Here is a 19,437-nt window from a genome sequence, read left to right on the forward strand (position 1 = left end):
AAATACAGACGCTGATAGGCAGCAAACCACAGGAAATCATCAATCAAACCAGGATGTGGCTCAATATTGAATGATAGCCCCTCTAATCATGCCAATATTTTGTCATCAATAACCATTGTGAGGTTAAGCAGCTCCACAATATTTACATTGGGAGAACATATTGCAGCCATCATTGTAGCATTAAATGTAATTGTCATGTGGTGTTGGTTGTGTGAATACCTACTCGTGTAGCCTGCTTTCTTCCACATCTTGTTATTAATGCCTGAGTCTCAGTATTTAAAAGCTGTCCCACAGGCAGGCACGTCACCCAGTCACTGCCCTATAGCTCCACTGGTGCAGGGCTGGATTGGGAAAGCCGGATGGATAATTCTCAGCAAAGTATTTTGCAGAGTTCACATAAAAGGTGATTTTCTGCAACTTCAAACTTTAAAGCTGCAGTCATCACATGCACCAATATTCTTTCAAAAAGGAGAAAAGACTTTGTCAATATGTCTTTCTATAAGTGTTCGACCTGGTTCTAACATGCAGGGCTGTGTGCTGAGATGTCAAAGCTTGTGCACAGCATGATGAAGACATGAAAACTGCCCAAGAAGAAGTTGGTTTTAACTCTTTAGGAGCCTGCTCTTCCACAAAGGAAGGCATGCTGGTCAAGCTCCAGGGCCCTGTATAGCTGATTGTCAAGGAAATACTCACGATTGTTGGGTACCCTTGTAAATCACAGACATCCAGTCTAAGGCCCAGGAATATCCCCCCAAAGATGCACTTACGGTACCTTGATGCGAGGCCGGTCACTGTAGAAGAGGTGCAGGTAGCGCTCGAAGGCCTCCTTCTCCGTCGCCTTGGTTCGCTTTGGTTTCTTGCGGCTGTGGAGCTTCCCTTCTTGTATGAGGAGCAGCTCCTGGTCTCGGGCTGTGAAAGAGGCGTAAGTCTGGAAGATAGAAAGAGCTGCTCAGACTCCAATGTTAAGTAAAACTGTGATAATAATCTAATCAATTCCATAAATGTGTCATTAGGCACAGGATGTGGGAAAGGATTAGTGACAGGAAGCTTCTGCAAAACCAACTCCTTTTATAGACCCCTCCCCACCCCTTCCATGGTCCTCAGTGACACAACCACTAGCCACCTCGACTGGACCGTACCGTCCACCACCTCCCTATGTCACCGCATCGGCAAAACTCCCCAGTGCAAAAAACAGGTCAAATGAGCACCATCCTGAGGCCAGTATTGCCAGTGCCAGATGTGGTCTCCCACAAGTCAAGTCAAGTCAAGTCAATATGCTTTATTCGAATTGTAAAAACAAGTTCATAAAAGCGTACAAATAAAAATCGCATTTAAAAAAGATGATACTAATACATATTAAGTGACTACGTTTACAATACATAGTTAAAAAGAAGTACAGGATTAGTTAAAAACATTAAAATCGGAAAGATTTCATGATGTGATACAGCGACTCAGTAAGAAATTCATTTTAGTTTTTAAACAGTCTGCATACTAGGCATGATCAAGTAAATAATTAGGTTTACATTGTGTTTCTATACCTCACAATTGCCTTCAAAAAAGAGAATACAATTCCGATGGTGCGTTCGTTTTCTAGTAAATTTAGTTTATCATAAGCCCCTCTGCAAGTTCGCCGGCCCCATGATACAAGTAGGGGTTTCAACAGTTTTTTCCTCGGATGGCTGTAAAAAGTGCAAAAAAGAATGCAATGAATGTTGGACTGGTAAGAAACGTCGTCACAAGGACATGTTCTTTTTTCTTTTGACCAGTCATTGCACTGAGGGAAGGTTATCAATCTGTGAAAGGTATCTAAGCGGAAGCGAGTCAAGAGCATGCGATTAAAAGGGGGTTGTTCGATCAAAAGATACAACTGGATCCCCTCATTAGCAGTAATCAGATGGTTATCCATGACCGTCCTCTTAAGTTTTTCTACCCGCCATCTTTTACTCTCTCTGTTGTGAGAGAAGTTTTTTAAGGGCAGTTCTAGACACGTTCACCATACTATCTGAGTTGGAAAAGTATTCAGGGTGCCCGATTTCTTTCAGTAGGTCTTTAACATAGGTAAACCATCTAATATTGCTAGCTCCCTCCGATGCCAAACAATCCTTTATTATATCTCTATTCAGGGTGGTCTCTGGATTAACCCACACATTATGCCATAGCAAGACTGGGGAAGATTTAATAATGTCTGTGACATATGGCAGGGCTACTTCCATATGTGTCGCATATGTTGCAGTACTCTTTGGGATGGTCAATAGATAACGTAAAAATCGATTTTCAATGCGTTGAATAATTTCCACCGGCTCGATCCCCCAGAGTCCAGCCCCGTATGTCCCAGTAGAGATACATTTGGCCTTAAAAATCTGGAGCAATTCTCTTACTGTTCTTTCACCTAGCTTTTTAGCAAAGTTTACCAGGGCACCTGTAGCTCTAGTAAACGCAATACCCCTGGCTGTTACTGCAGGCTTCCATGAGCCCTTTCTATCAAAATTTACGCCAAGATAGCAGAATCTGTCAATAAGCTCTACCTATCTGCCGTCCAGAATAATTGGACAGGGTGTTCTTCGGTTCTTAGTTCCGCATGACATGGTATATGTTTTGGAAACGTTCACGCGGAGACTTCTACTTTTCATGAAATCTGAGAATTTCAACACCGCCTTTTCTAAACCAACCCTAGTCTGGGACATAATTGCCGCGTCATCTGCATAGAGAAGTATGGGGATAGGTGTCCCATTTACAGTGGGATAATCATGGTAGACTTCAGACAAGATGGCTCCAACCTTATTAATATATAAAGGAAAAAGCAGGGGTGCTAGAATGCACCCCTGTCTTACTCCTCTGCGGATTTGGAACATGTCAGAGCACCCACCCATCCTGCCGAATCTGACACGTGCACCCGCCCCATTATAGAGTTCTTTAATGAAAGTAAGAATTTGATTGTCCAGACCAATGTCAGATAGTATTTGCCAAAGCATGGCATGGTCAACACAATCAAAGGCAGAGCTTAGGTCCACGTAAGTTACAAAAAGATTTCTTTTTTTGGCATGGATGTACTTAGCTATTATTATTGCTAGATTGAGTCCCTGCTCAATAGTCCCTTTGCCTGCCCTAAAGCCGTATTGCAGGTTGGAGACCACCTCTTGTTCTTCCAGCCAGTCCTGCATTCGATTTAGAATGATCCTGCCTGCGACCTTCATTAGGCCATTGAGTAACGAGATTGGCCGGTAGCAGGCAGGGTCATTCCTGTCCCCCTTTTTATAGATCGGGACTACTATTGCCTCCGACCAGGTATTAATGAACCCAATGTTGTTTGAAGAGTTGAGCACTTTGGTCAACAGCGGTGCCCAAAGGTCAGGCACGCTCTTGAAGACATCTGTTGGAACGCGCAGTCCGGCCCTGGAGCCTTCCCCACCGGGGTTTCTGTTAGTGCCTTGATCACTTCATCGAGATCGAACTGAATGCCCAATGGGAAAGAACTACTCTGTTTCTCCGCCACCAATGCTTCCGGCTCTTTCAGTGTTGTTCCTGGAAGGTCTATTTTATTGTATAGAGCTTCAAAATGTGTAACCCAGACTTGTGCTGGGATAGCTTGATCTATTTGGGGCCCTTGATGTCCTTGGAGGAACGGAGCATTAACTGCCTTCCAAAAGGCAGTATTATCCTTCAGCTCAGAGGTTGCATGCAGGGCTGACCACGCCAGCTTTTTTAGCTCTTTTTTTCTATTTATTAAAGCAGCCCGATAGGCACGCCTGGCAAACTGGATGTTTTCTCTAGACTTTGGGCAAGAGTGGAGGGCTTCTTTCAGGGCGGCAAGCGCCTTAGTGCAGCTCCCGTTAAACCATCCCTGGGTCCCCTTTGGTGGGTTGCGAGGTACTCTGGTCAGAAGTTGTTTTATACCTGAGCAGATTTTTACAAATGAGTCAACAGTGCTTTGAGCGTCGTCTTCATTTGAAAGGCAAGTTTTAAACTCCTCATGGGCGTTCCTGACAAGTGTTTGTAAGAAATTTATGGGCGTCACCTTGTCCCATTTGATACAAAACCCATTTCTCGTTGCAAGTGTTGGTGTTAGATTATATGTGATGTTATTCTTGCGATTTAAAACACCATCCCTAGCCTTCAGGGTTACGGAGATGGGATAATGATCGCTAAGGGCAGTATCAATGGTATCCCAGTTTAGTACCACGCCTGCATAGCGAGATGATAGGAGAGTGAAATCAATAACCGAATTACACCCCCTCCCATTAAAAGTTGGTCTGAATGATTTAGCGGGGGTGCAGAGTTCGTTAATGAATGACAGGGAAAAATGAGCTAATATAGAGTTATACAGCTCCCCTAGTTTTGTGTGACAAAAATGACTCGTGGCCCCTTCGTTATCATCTCCCATCCCGCAGACGCCCGCTGCACCTCGGGGACATAGGGGACAGTTAAAGTCCCCTACCCATAACAGGGCCATGTCTCCTGCCATTTGCTCCTCGATTTTAATAAGGTCCATCAAGAGGATATTATTGTAAAAATTCACCAGGACCATATTTTGTAAATGTCCCCATGATGTGACTAAAATTTGGTAGTATTCAACCAGTGGATAATTTGACATTGTGGGGTCCAGTAGTGGTTGAGATGTAGGTGCACAAACCCCCTTTGTGCCTGGCACTTTGACTCGGGATAGCTGGAGTAAAAAATGTTTTATAGCCCACGATATGTAATTCCTTATTAGCCCAGGTTTCTTGAGCGCATATATTACCATAATTTAATGTCAAAGATTGCCACATTGAGTCGTTAATTTTAGCGGACAAGCCTGCCACGTTCCAACTTATGATGCTACTAGGGGATACAGGCTCCATAAAGGGGCCGATTTCAATGACCTCAGGAGAAATAGTTTCAACACTTCCCACTAGGGGCGCAAAACAGGTGGACAATTGGGGCCCCTCAGAATTTATTATGGGGAAGCTTGTTAAAGGTTTTACTAAATGTAACTTAATTCCCACTGTGGTATTGGCAGGTTCAGCAGAGTTATCTGAGTCCGTGCATAATGGCCGAAAGTTTGTAAAGCCCATATCTTGGATTTCATGTGGATTTTTAAAAAAAACTAGTAGCCTGGTTATAATGGTCTAAGCCATTAACGTTTTTATTTGAAGGAAATGTTATAATACTATTGGCAGAGCTTCCATCCACAAAGGACACCTTAGGGGTTACCGGGGCTGTGTTGGGTGCATGATTTGCCTCACTCACACTCCCCTCGCTGCCACTTCTTAGAATATCCTGTATTAGGATCTTTGTATTGGCAGTACGTTTACTTAAATTGGCATTTGACCAATCGATGTAAGTTGGTACGGATGGGAGTATGGATTTTTCACTGATAAGTCAGTCTACTCCGTCCAATCCTGTGAATGCAGCGAATCGGTTTAGGGTAGGGATGTTAACTATTGAGCCCCCAGGGAACTTTGGTAAGGATTCATTTGGTTAGGTTGATGAAGTAATAGGGACCTAGGATAGAAATAACTCAAATCGTGAATCTGGATCCCATCCCCTCCATTCTCGTGATACCAATCATTGAGATAAGGGGTAACCCTGCGGTCCCTGAAGTTGATTATTATGACATCGCCTTGAATGTCTTTAGGCCTCTGTCCTACCCATCTAAGCCTTCTCACATTCAGGATTTCCCCATTAATGTTAGGGGGTAGTGGTCTGTTGCTCCTTAGCCAGTAAATGACTTTATTTCAAAGTTCCCGGTATCCTTCCGTTTTCCCTGTTTTTAATTCTGGGACCTTTGTCAGTACTGCAACGTAGGGGACAGCCTCTGGCGGCAGATCTATTTGCAGAATGGGGCCAGTGTTTTTGCTGGAATCTAAGTTGCCCCTACCCTTATTGCCCTGTATTATCGCTGACCTGGTTTCATGTCCTGCGGGTCCATCAGTCCAAGATGTTGTGGTGGCGCTAATTGGAATCGATGATTTATCAGGTGGTGTGTGAGTGGAATCTCGGATTTTATTTACCTTACTTGTATTATGAGTCACAGGTTCCACTATTAGAGGTTTTATGTTTAAGATGGCTGGTAAATCCCTTAACAAAACTGTGTTTGATTTAACAGCTGCTTCTATAGTCCCCAGATGGTCGGCTATCCTTTTAACTCTTATAACTAGTGGAAGGAGTAGTGACTTCACTAGCACTTCAATGTTCCCTGTTAACTCGTGGGTTAGGGGAAGAGGCACTGGAATTTGACCTAAGATTGTGTTCCCTGTTGTGTTCCCTATTCCTGTAGTATGATTTATTGGAGGGTATGGGGACGTCTTGGTCAGTTTTACCTGTCTACCCCCGTGTCTGTTTCCTCCTCTTTTCTTCTTTAGTGTATGTCCTTTAGATTGGATTTGGACCCGCGGTTTATTTGTTACATTGGGGTTCGAGGGTTTCTGTGGCGGGGATTCTTCCGAAATTATTTCTAGAACAGGATCAGTGCTAGCATCCTTGTTACTATATGACCTGTTGGACTCCGATAGTGTTGTGGCATCTTTGAGCAGGGAAGGAATACTAATATCGCTGTGAAAGGATCTCTCCTTCTCAGCAATAGGCGTTGGTGTAATCGCTAGTTGGAGGGGCCCTAATGATGAGCGTTTATTCTGGAATTCTGTTGACAGGCGACGCTCGGTGATGGCTATCTCATGCTCGAACATGGAGGCCGCCCTCGTAATAAAGTGATCGAGCGTCCCCTTCACAGACCCGCCCACTAATGATTGTCTTCCCTTAGCAGCCCTTGGTGACATAATCCACAATCTTTGTACTCAGGTACTATGTGCCCTTGAAAGGAATAAGCAGAGACCCCACCAAGACACACTGAACCCAAAGGTGAGGCAATCTGTTTTAGGGCTAGATATCAATGTACCTTGAGGTTTGTAGTCCCAGATGGCCCGATGATAGATGAAAAGGATATGGCCCAGCCCAGCCTGCCCTTTGCCCGGGCTTGGCCCGGCGCCGCCCGCGCGCGTCCCGCGACGCGGAGGTAGCACCGGTGTTATGTGCGCCTCCAGGCACAGAAGTGCAGGTAGGTGGGCGGGGCTATCCCGCCGGGGAATATGGGTGCTGTAGTCCCCCCGCTCAGCAGCCGCGATTGGTGTGATGAGCGGCGGCGGGGGGACCAACAGACGAGTTAACAATGCGCTCAACAGCGCGAAACCCCCAGAGAAGCAGTTCTGTCGAGCAGCCAGGCGGCAAGAAGCAGAGGTCCAGGAAAGTGATTACAGGCGTTATAGTCTCCCCCAAGTCACATCTCTACTACTTCAAAGATTCAGTCTGGATCTCCTCAGAACATTGTAGTTTCAGTTTTAAACATAATTTGCATAGATACTGGGAACCAATGCTTACGAAACTTATGGATCTCTCCAACAAAAGGTCTCCTTGATTGTACATCGATGGGGTTCTGGGATATTGACCTTCAGATATGTGTTGATGATAAAGGGTTGATGAAAATTGGCAATTAGAGTGAGCCAAACAAGAATCATTATAACAAATGAAGAATGTAGTGTCCGAGATGACGGTCTTGGTTGCACATCTAAAGTTACTTGTTGTTCATCATTATGTTAGAAAATCTCAATAAAAACAAGTTTAAAATATAATAATTTGTTTAAATGTTACCTACATAAGCAATACAACATCTGAAAAGTAATTAACTGATAAACAGTGATATCTACTGAAGGCATCATCATAAAATTTCACGTGGTACATTATTATAAAATTAGAGTATCACCCAAAAAAAAACCTGCACAAAGGCATATTATCCGATCTGTCCAGAAATACAGATAATCCAGAAAAATATACATTAGGTCAAATTTGCCAGAGATTCTACATTGCAGTTGTGGTGGTGTGATAATCTCCCCCAGGTCAACATAGCCCATAACCATAATTCGTAATCTTACCTCAACCATTCCTAATTGATACATTAGGGTGTTAGGTAACACATGGACAAAATCTCTCCAATAAACCAAATGCTTCAAAGTAAATTACATAGATTTTTTTGACCTGAAACCTATCTTTAATTTTGAGCAATATTGTGAGATTTGGCAGTTTTTTCGAAGTACAGTTTTAACAAGACTTATCGATTGATGCTCATTAAAATTACAAGAGGTATATGTGGCCTCAAGATTGAAAATATTTTCTTACAGAGGATTCGAGAACATACCGATCATAGTTCTTCCTAGTTTCCCATATTTAGTAATGTGTGAAGTCACACAGATCAACTGAAAACTACAATATTCCACCTAGTTACCTTTAGTTCCAAACAAGTTGTTTGAGCTAAACAACTTTAGTAGACAAAGTAGTTTTTAAGTGCCCTTTATGTCATGAAATACCAGTTTACAATTTTGTCAAGAGCCAGCATTTCAGAACGATAAAGTTCCAAAATCCAGTTTCCCCTACATCAGCTTCTATGGGGGATTTTAAACCTAATCTGCCAGCTAGACTGTTCCATTTCCAAGAGACCTTCAGAACATTGTACCTGCAATACCTGTGAACTTCCAAAATGTAGCACCCGTGAGACCCTTATAAAGAAGCATTGTAACCCCTCTTCCATGGCAGAGCACTCTATATCAAAGTAAAATGACTCAAGTAAAAGATCTGCTGCAGCTTCCTCCTGCGAGTCGATGCACTCAAGGTATGTCCGAGTCCCTTGCGCTGGGTGGCTTCAGTCACCATGATGACTATATCCCAACACCCTCTATAACATCTTGAAACACTAGAGGAACGTTACACAATATTGTATTCTAATTCCATTGATATAGCGCTTACTACCCCTGATGAGGCGCCAAAGTTCTTTTTTGGTGAGTAGCACGCTACTCCAGAACCCATAAATTATTAGTGGTGAATTAGTATAGTGAAATATGAGTGGTGGACATGTTAGTCAGTTATTTGGAATTAGAATGACAGTGGAGGTATAGAAGAGGGAAAAAAGGTTTGCATTTATACAGCGCTTGGTACCCCATATTGGTTGTTGAAGTACTTTTTGGTGAGTAGCACGCTACTCCGTAACCCAAAAAGAATTAGTGGGAATTCATAAAAGGAAATATTCAATTAATTTGAGTGGTGCACTTGTTAGTCTGTTATTTGGATTGAAAAGGAATAGTGAAGGGATAGAAGAGGGAAGGGCCTAGATTTTTGGGGGAGTTTATAGCCGTAGGATTGGGTTTGAGATAAGTAAAGGGGAGGTGGAAGGGAGTTAGTATGGGGAAATATGAAATTAACATGAGTGGTGGAGATATTCAGTTTTTTGGATTGAACAGGAATAGTCGAGGGATAGAGGAGGGAAAGAGGGATAGAAGAGAGAAGGTCTAAAATCTTGGTTTTTATTTTTAGTTCATGGCAGTAGGAGCGGATCTGGGATGAGTAGAGGTGAGGTGGAGGGTGAAGAGTCAAAAGTTAGGGTTTAGAAAGGCCTGCTTGGGAGATCTGAATAGTAAAGGTGGTATGAGATGATACAAGGAGGGGCAGAGGAGGTCTAGAAAAGGTTATGCTGGGATCCTAGTAGTGGTATGGGGTTTGGGATGAATGAGAGAGTAGAGGTAGAGGATATATTGATAGAGGTATAGGGTGAGAAATAGGGTAGTGCATTGCAAAGGGTATTAGAAAGAGGTTTGAGATGAGCCAAAGAGTGGAGGTAATGGATATATTGAGAGTGGTATAGGGTAAGAAATATGGTAGTGCTGAATTAGAAAAAATTAATAAATGTATAGATACATAACTACATAGAAGGCATATATAAATATATATATACATATATATATATATATATATATATATATATTCACAGAAAAAACCATAGGTTATAGACCATATATAGTTAGGAATTAGCATTTACAAAACCTTGAAAATTCACTGAAAAAACCACAGGTTATAGACCATATATAGTTAGGAATTAGCATTTAGAAAACCTTATTTTACTCACACAAAACCATTGAAATTCTATATATAGTTAGTTGCACTAACTATATATCGTGCACCCGCAATCCACTGCTGATGATGTCACATATTACATCATTCATGACATGGTCAGTGACATCACTGATGACATCACTGATGACATCTCAAATGACATCACTGATGACATCACTGATAACAACATCCAGTGATTTTTTGTTTCTATAAAGTTTAAATATGTCTTACATATTGAAGAATGAGTGGATGTGTAAGTGTCTGGACGAAGGATTTAGTAGGTGCATGACTGACTGTATGAGTGAGTGATTAAATGTGTCTCACTGACTGCATGGGTTAGTGACTAAACTGTCTTAATTTGTGCATCATTATGTCTGTTGTTCTGTAAACTGCTGCATGTGTTGATCAGTAGCTATATGAGTAACTATATGGGTTATTGATTGATTGCCCAAGTATTTGTATGGGAGACTGAGTGTGTGTGTGGCTAGCTGGGAGGTGTGTGACTCTGTGCAGATCAATCTGTACTTGTATCAATGATTGTATAAGAAGGTAAGTATGTGTTAGTATATGTTTGAAAATGTAAGGTGCTCTATGTTTAACTGTATAGACAAGAAAATGGAAGTGTCATTGATTCTTTACAGGACTGACTAGGTGTGTGAGTAACTCCATGGATGAGTGGCAGACTGTGAGTGTCTGTATAGGTGTATGAGTGCATATGATAGTGTTGTAAAGATGAGTAATTGTATGTATGAATGATTGTATGGGTGAATGAGTGAAGGTGTGTGTAGACGTAGCAATCAGTGAGTGCGTATGTAGTAACTAGTATTGGTGTGTCAATGGTTTAAAAAATTATACTCTCTTTTTAACACTGGGTGAAACAGAGGTTATATTAAAATGTGAGGAGATGCATTGTATTGTCACATGAATGATATCATCAGTGATGTGGTCATTGATGTCAAATGAGATGTCATCAGTGATGTCATCAGTGATGTCATTTGAGATGTCATCAGTGATGTCATCAGTGATGTCACTGACCATGTCATGAATGATGTAATATGTGACATCATCAGCAGTGGATTGCGGGTGCACGATATATAGTTAGTGCAACTAACTATATATGGAATTTCAATGGTTTTGTGTGAGTAAAATAAGGTTTTCTAAATGCTAATTCCTAACTATATATGGTCTATAACCTGTGGTTTTTTCAGTGAATTTTCAAGGTTTTGTAAATGCTAATTCCTAACTATATATGGTCTATAACCTATGGTTTTTTCTGTGAATTTCATTGGTTTTTTAACAGCTAATATCTGTAGCTGTAAAATGTATTCTTCTTTAAATCCAAAAATATATTTTATATGTTTATGAATATTTTTTTTTTTTTATATTTTTTTTTCTTCGTTCCCGCTTCGCGAATCGGGAAGCTTCCCGTTAGCTGACCTTGATGCCGCGAAATAGACCGCGAGCCGGTAAACGTTTCTTTACCGCAAGTGCCGCGTTAGAAAACAACATCGTGACGCCTCCCGTCCGCATGACGTTTCACGTTGTCGCGTGATACGTCATATGACGTGCTACGTTAGCGAACTGGTACGCGAAGCGAGTCGCAAAGCGCAGGTTTCTGGAAGCAAACCGGGAGGCCCTGCAAAGCGCTTAACGTAAACACAGCAAGTCATGTGACTTGGTAATAACACTTTTCATTGGTTCATTTCACTTTTGGTTTCCTAATGATGTAAGACTAGGTCATATAATCTAAAATGAACACTTTTGATTGGTTGAGAACTCTTGTTTTTCCCAAATGATGAAAATCCCTCCTTCTTTCCTCACTCTGACTTTCATCATTGTGAGAGAAAGACCCTTTGTGATCACTGAGCAATGGCTTCTTTAGTAGCTTCAGCTGGTGCTTCCCCACCACCTCCACCACATCCAAGGAAGAGTGGACCACCTGCTCAAGTTATAATTCAACAAGAAGAAGAAGAAGAGGAACAGGACGACGAGCACGAAGAGAGGCAGTTTTTGCCTGAGCAGCCCAGGACGTCTCACCGGAAAGAAAACTTCATTTGGCAATTTTTTAAAATTCCCAAAGGTCAGAAAAAAGTAAATGCAAGATACGTAACTTGCCTTATATGTCAAGATAGACTGTCCAGAGGAACCGAGAAAAAATACAGTTTCGGAAACTACACAATGCATCGCCATATGACTAGGTGGCATCCTAACAACTACAGTGCTGCACAGTTTCGGAACGACCTAGATAATCTCCCTATTATGGCCAGAAGATCTGTTGTACCGGAAGTAACGGGACCAGAGGGCAGGGAGATGGTGCCAAATATACAAATGAAATTTGGTGAAGTAAAACACACCTGCGTATTTTGCGATGGATTCATTTCCTACGGAGAAAAAAGCATCACTCTGATCAACAGAGCTATTGACTATCATATGCAAGTTTGTACGAAACGCCCAAAATAATAAATACTTCTTTTTTTGTTTTGTTGCTCCTGTTGAGCCCTTTACAATGAATCGTTTTCATTGCCCCCTCCAAGAAAAACCCAAAAAAATATAAAACTTCAGAAAAATTCAAAAAAAGTAAAAAAATGTTCCGAAAAATAATAAAAAAACATATAAAACAACAAAAACAATTAAAAAAAAAGTTCTTTTCAGAACTACCTCCCCGTTATTAAAAAATTGGTACAATATTTGGAACTGTGCCAACCTCTATTTCTCTTAGTTCGCTTCCCAGTTCGCTCGCCAGTACGCGAACTAGAAGCGAACCAAAAACAGTAAGTATAAGGGAAGGAAACAGACACTTATGTTAAAAGAAAGACAGCTATAGGGGAGTAAACTAGAGATACTATTACCCGTAATCCACTGCTGATGATGTCACATATTACATCATTCATGACATGCTCAGTGACATCATCAGCAGAGGATTGCGGGTTTTTTGGCAACGTGCCTTATCCACGGTTTAATAACGCTGCCTTTTGCTTTATATAAGTTTTCAAATTGTATGAAATATATACCAATAGGTCGTTATGAACCTTTAGGTAGTGCTTTTCTTCATGAGGTCTGGTCGCTTCCATACACATACAGATGTTTCAAAGATGATCAAGAAGTTTATCTGAATGGAGAGGAATGCACTGAGACGCCAGATCATTCACTAATGTGTAGGCACATACAGTTACACGGTTCATGCAACAAACACCGACCAAATATGGCTTGCGTGTTGCAAGGCACGCCAGTTCCTGCTATCATCCCCACGTTCAAGTTGTTGGAAAATGGTAGTTATTTGATGCTCAATAATGAAGATTGTTCTGAGTTAATTGAAAAGGGTCTGCACCTCTGTACGGGTGTTCGCTATGTGAAGCACGAAAGTTTCACGGGCCGAACTCAAGGCCACCTCTCTCTGAGACAAAAGAGCTCTTATTCTTGCCATGCCGTTGAAATCTGTCCCAAGGTTGGTATTTGTGGCCAGATTGAAAACTCCCTATGTTCATGTGTGGGAGGAAATAGAACATTTCTGCAGCAAATAACCCGTTCACTTACTGTTACGATAAAAGGAATACTTTTAATTCAGATTTGCCTTTCAATTTCAGCAAGATGGTTCCGACTATCTTTAACGCATCCTCCACAAAGACCCTGGCGCACTTTTTTAAAGTTGTTACCAGTGGTCTCGTGACTTCATTTGAGAAAATCTTTGGAGTCATCCCTGCTTCCTTTCATTCTATTTTCTCCACTCCGGTTCGTGGATTGGCATTTTTACTTGCATTACCAGCGGACGCTCTTGTGCTTTTTTACATTTTTAAATATGGATGTCCCTCCTATGCAACCTCCCACCCTGCAGCTGCTGACACTGTTCCGCAATCGCATGCTAGAATATTATGGCACAATGCCGTTGGCGATATTAAGCACGGCATATGGATTATCTTTTCGATTCTCCTACTTCACCTGTGTCCAGCCTGTATTTCACTGCCTGACCTGTGATTTCGATTGGGCCATTGATTTGTGTCTCTGCGGACCGGTTTCTCCTGACGTCGACTTTAATCAGCTGATGACTCCTATCATTACTCACGAGTTGGTTTGTCCTGGCGAAAGGATTATGGCTGTGGCATTGATGCATGGACTACTTGGTCCCTGGAATTTACTGGCGGCAGCACAGTCTTTCTTGGAACAGAGCTTTCTTGAAAACCCACCGAGCTGTCCTCTGATGGTGATAGAGGATCCGGTGCTGGGAGAGCACGTATGTTCTTTTCCGCTTTTAAATTGGATGGCTGAACTGTTTTCGGATGAAGACGGTGACTTCCTATTGGAGGCTGTTGCAGCTTATTTTGCATACACAGTTATGTCATAGACCTTTTTCATGTTTGATATGCTGAGTACTAGCATTTCATTGACAATTCATTGACTTATTTGTCAAGTTTTTATTATTTACCTTGCCTATTGGCTTAAGACTCGATAAAGTACTTGGCTGTTTTATTTTTCTTTAGCATTAAATTTTCCTAGTTTTTAATGCTTTACCTTGCGGACCGTCCACATATAAACTTGCAATCTGCTCTCATGAGATGGCACTTCTATTATCTTATTCAGTTCGTTTCCGGATCATGGGGAGGTGTCATCTAGGTCCTGGATATCTTTACACCGTGTTAAGTTAGCATGGGCTCATTACCGGTTTAAACGCCATTTTTCCTTTTTTGCAACTTCTGCACACGACACTTAGTTGTTGCTTTAGCTTTCCACCTAGTAGTTCATCGTGGTTTACATGAGAATAATATGTTATTGCTCTACTATCTGCTTTGCTTGTTAAACTATATCTGTACAGCGAGTGCTAAAGTTTCAAGAACAACACGATACAGAATTGTTATGAGGTCTGATCTCCACGACTTCATACTCATAACATAAGTGCAACTTCTGCCAATTCTGGGCATGAGGCGGGTTTTATATTGCTTTGCCGAACACACATACACAACAGTTGATGCGGTTCACATGAAGAGAGAGCTGGTGTATGCTGATGTGATTCCTTCAAATCTAAGACACTAAAGTATGGGCACGCCCTAAACCAACACAAAGAGACCTTCTTAGCAAATAATATAATATGTGTATTAGGGAGGGTGAGATATAAGCAGCCGCGGGCCGTGGAGGGAGTTACGGTGAGGCAGGGAGGCGGGGAGGGGGAGAAGCAGGGTGGAGCCCTCTCTACCTTGCCCCTCCCCCTCCCCGCCTCCCTGCCCCACCGTAACTCCCTCCACGGCCCGCGGCTGCTTATAAGTGTTGCTAACTCTTATTCATTTACAGCATGTTAACATACTGTCACCATTCGCTTTTTATGTACTAGTAACTATGCTGGTAATTTTGCTACTGATAATATGTGTACTTCTATTATCTAAGATACTACGCCTGAGAAGACGGCATTAGTAAATAAACATTTCAAATACACATGTGTTCTTCTTAACTCCATGTTCTGGTTTCTAAGAAATATATAACGACCGACTGTTCATGAGTTCCACGTATCCTGAGGTACTATAAGTTCATATTCTGGATTGTCTAAACATTGAGAGTTTGTTATATCCAATGTGACACTGTACCTAGCTTGCTAAGGAGTTTTTGATTACTAACGTGAGTTTTGGGACACCCTAATTCGCCGAGGTTCCAATCCTCTGTCCACAGTTCTGTGTGAGAACAGAAACCCTGCGACAGGGGCACCCCCGACCCTTGCTGGAGCTTCATCACACTTGCGATACAACTCCAGCAATGCGCCACCTTTACGGCACAGATACATCACGCATCTGTGCTGTTTTTGCCCCATGATGCGCCGCATTGTAAATGCAGCACACCATAGGTGACGGAACAGCGGCACAGAATGACTAACACATCCCTGGTGATGCGCCAGTCATCATAAATGTATCCCTATGCTTCTTATCTTGTTAGAGATGAACCGCCATATGTATCATCAAAGTTTTTTGCATTTCCTAAATAGCGAACTTTAAGGAATAAATAGCGATTCTTTACCATTCCTAGTTTGCGATTAGCTATTTGCTAATTACAAATTACCCATTCATTTCCTTCATTTCCATAGGGCGGTTGGACTCACTTTTAGCTCGAACGGCTGAATGGATTTCCACGAAACTTGGCAAAATTGTAGGGACTGGTAGCCCGATGTGCCTTTGCTATGTCTCAAGATATATGCTCCAGTGGTTTTTACGAAAATTAACTTTGAAAAATATATATTGGGCTACATTGGCCTATATATATGTTGGAGCCCAAATGTAGCCCAATGTAGCCCAATGAAGCCCAATGTAGCCCAATGTAGCCCAAAGATGGCCGCCAGACACACAAAAAAACAAATGTAGCCCAAATATCAGCCAGATGTAGCCCAACTATAGCCCAGTGACAGAATGACCAATCAGCTTCGCAAACCTCCGTTACGCGAAGCGGAGCGCTGTTACAGATATATATCTTTTTTTGAACGTTAATTTCTCAAAATCCACTGGAGCACATATATTGAGACCTAGCAAAGGCACATCGGGCTACCAGTCCCTAATATTTTGCCAAGTTTCGTGCAAATCCATTCAGCCGTTCGATTATTATTATTATTTTTTTTTTTTGCCCCGCGGGGCCCTTTTAAAACCTCCACATCAAACCTAGGGGGTCAGCGAGGATCTACTATGCCCCCTTATAGTTATTTCCCCCTTTGTTTTGACCTCCTCTTGTCTCTCGATCCTACCGAGAGACAAGATGGCGGCCGCTACGGACTTTTTGGAATGTTGACAGACGCCGGAGAACCAATCAGCTTCGCTTCACAAAGCTCCGTTGCGCGTAAAGTACGCGAACCGGAGCGCTGCCTGGTCCGCTGTTACAGATATATATCTTTTTTTAAACGTTAATTTCTCAAAATCCACTGGAGCACATATATTGAGACCTACAAAAGGCACATCGGGCTACCAGTCCCTACAATTTTGGCAAGTTTCGTGCAAATCCATTCAGCCGTTCGGGCTAAAAGTGAGGCCAACCGCCCTATGGAAAACTCAATGTTAAAAACACGTTTTGGGACCCCCCTTTTTTCTCGGCCCCCCCTTGACGAACCCCCCCAAATTTTCAAGGGCTGCTCAGAAACAAAATGTGCCATTTTCCTGAAAATTTCAGCCAATTCCGTCCACAAACGCCAAAGTTATTAGACATAGAATTTTCAAAAAACCCATAGAGAAAAAATCCTAACTATATATACCTACTGGCGACCGCCAGTAGGTAATATATATATATATATGTATACGCATAAGGAAGGTAGTATATGTCGAATAAAGATGCATTTAATAAATCTGGCTTTCAAGTATTGTACTTTATAAAATAAATTGTAATTCAATAGTGAAGCAATTGTGGATAAATAATTATGATAAAAGATTTACTTATTTATGCAGTCACTTATATACCTGTTAAACATAGAATAATGTAACCATCAAGAATATGTACATTTGTTAAGCAGAACTAACGAATATCTATATTTTTAAAAACATTATTACTATACACATACAAAGCAATTCAGATATATAGGTACATATCTATGGTCCTAATAAATGCTTATATAAAAAGGGATATGCGGAATATTTCTGTTTGTGTATGGTGGTTATGTGGGGAAGAGCCAATTCTTGGGTAGTTTCCTGAAGATAACGTGGTTATCCATGGATCTTATGTTGGGGTAAAGAGTTTCATAGTTTGGCTGCTTGAACAGAGAAGGATGTGCCACCCATTGTTTTATTTTGTACGTTGGGATTTTGAGGCGAGATGCCCTTTTAGAGCGGAGGTTCCTATGTTGAATGTGTTTGGTGATTTTATTTCCGATGAAGAGCGGTCTTGTACCATGTATCGCTTTGTGGGTGATACAAAGCAGCTTGAACGTGAATCTTCTGGCAGCCTGAAACCAATGCAGGACTTTCAAGGCATGGGAGATGCGGTCTTGTAGTAGTAGTCTGGCAGCAGTGTTCTGAATCCGTTGTAGTTATGGACCCGTTGTAGTCTTTTCATAGTTGTTAAAGGTGATCTGTGGTAAAGGCTATTGGCGTAATTGTGTTTGGACAGGACAAGAGAGATGGTAGCCTGGACCTTGTGTGGAAATCCCAGATGGTGGAAGGTTTGTTGCAGAGTTTTTACAGTAGCAAAGCTTGATCTTGCTAGTTTGTCCACTTGGGCTTTCATTGATAGATTGGAGTCCAAGGTCATTCCAAGATTTCTCACTTCCATAGATTTTTTAGGCAGTGATCACAGTTCATCAGGCCACTCAGCAAGCGGGTCATAATGTTTCCAATCGCCAATCGCCACACTGTAGTATTTCTGTTTTGGAAGCCTTCAATTTGAGATGGCTCTGGGAAACTGAAAAATAGTGAGTTTCCAATGTCATTGGGGCATTCCAGTTGAAGGAGTATTTGTGTGTCATCTGCATAGTTATTGCACGTGAGGTGAAATTGATTGATCAGTGCCGGTAATTACTTCATGTAGATGATGAAAAGCATGGGTGAGATGATAGAGGCTTGAGGGACCCCTGCTTTTGTGAAGTACAGTTTGGATGAGAAAAAGGGGTATGGATGACATTAGTTTTGTTGTGAAGGTAGGATCTGATCTAGTCTATAGCAGTCACCTCTATGCCAGCTTCATAGAGTCTTTGCATCAGAGTGTCATTGTCAACTGTGTCAAAGACAGCAAGAGGTCCAAGAGAAGTAGTGCAGCAACCATTGAAGGTCAACTGTGTTCTTCAGGTCATCCCAGATGGCAACAAGGGCAGATTGTGTGCCTCTTCCCGGACAGAATCTTGGTTGGAAGTCTGAAAGTACGCCATTATCTTCAATGAATTGTGACATCTGGGCGAATGCTGCTCTTTCTATCAGTTTGCCCAGGAAAGGTTCATTTGTAATCGGTCTGTAGTTTGGTTCAGCGGGTCCAAGTTTGTTTTCTTCAATAATGGGCATATGCATGACTTTTTGAGTTCTTCTGGAAATATTCAGATGCTTAAAGAATTGTTGACAATTCTTCTTACTTGTGTGGCACCAAAGGTTGTTAGAAGAATTCTCTCTCTTGAAGGTTTCCGGTGGACAGGGGTCAGAAGGGCTGCCGGCAGGCCTGCTTGCTTTGATCAGGTCCATAAATTCATTGTGTGAAATGTGTTGGAAGTAACGGAGAGGCAGGCTTAGAGTATTCTTGGATTGTTGTTTTGGAAAAGCATCCGTGCTGGTGCTTTGAGTTTGTTTTAAATATGAATTCAATGTGTCTGCTTCAGCCATGTAATGATTTGACAGTTTGTCTGTGAAATCTTGAGTAATGGGATGAGCTCCTTCTAGGGACTTTGGTTTCACGAAACTCATTGAGAATTATATAGAATTCTTCATTCACACATTTAGCATTTTGAATTCTGTTGGGATAGAATTTTTTCCTAGCTTTTTTGATAGCTGACTTGTATAATCTGTTAAGTTTCTGTAGGCAAAGTTTGTGTTGATTGGTGTTTGTTTTGAGCCAGGCATGTTACAGTTTTCTAATGTGTTGTTTTATCTCATT

At 41.7% G+C, this 19,437-nt stretch overlaps 1 protein-coding gene across 4 annotated transcripts in view; it reads right to left on the reverse strand.

Annotated features, from left to right (window-relative positions):
• Positions 1-19,437, reverse strand: part of WDR97 (WD repeat domain 97) — a 357,055-nt gene that overhangs the window by 188,207 nt on the left and 149,411 nt on the right. For all 4 annotated transcript variants that reach the window (XM_078686528.1, XM_078686527.1, XM_078686526.1 and 1 more), the window contains one exon: positions 773-928. In XM_078686528.1, coding sequence (XP_078542654.1) covers positions 773-928 — 156 coding nt within the window. The remainder of the gene's footprint in view (positions 1-772; positions 929-19,437) is intronic.

Source organism: Lissotriton helveticus, chromosome 4_1, assembly GCF_964261635.1.
Source record: "Lissotriton helveticus chromosome 4_1, aLisHel1.1, whole genome shotgun sequence".
In the NCBI taxonomy this organism is placed as follows: domain Eukaryota; kingdom Metazoa; phylum Chordata; class Amphibia; order Caudata; family Salamandridae; genus Lissotriton; species Lissotriton helveticus.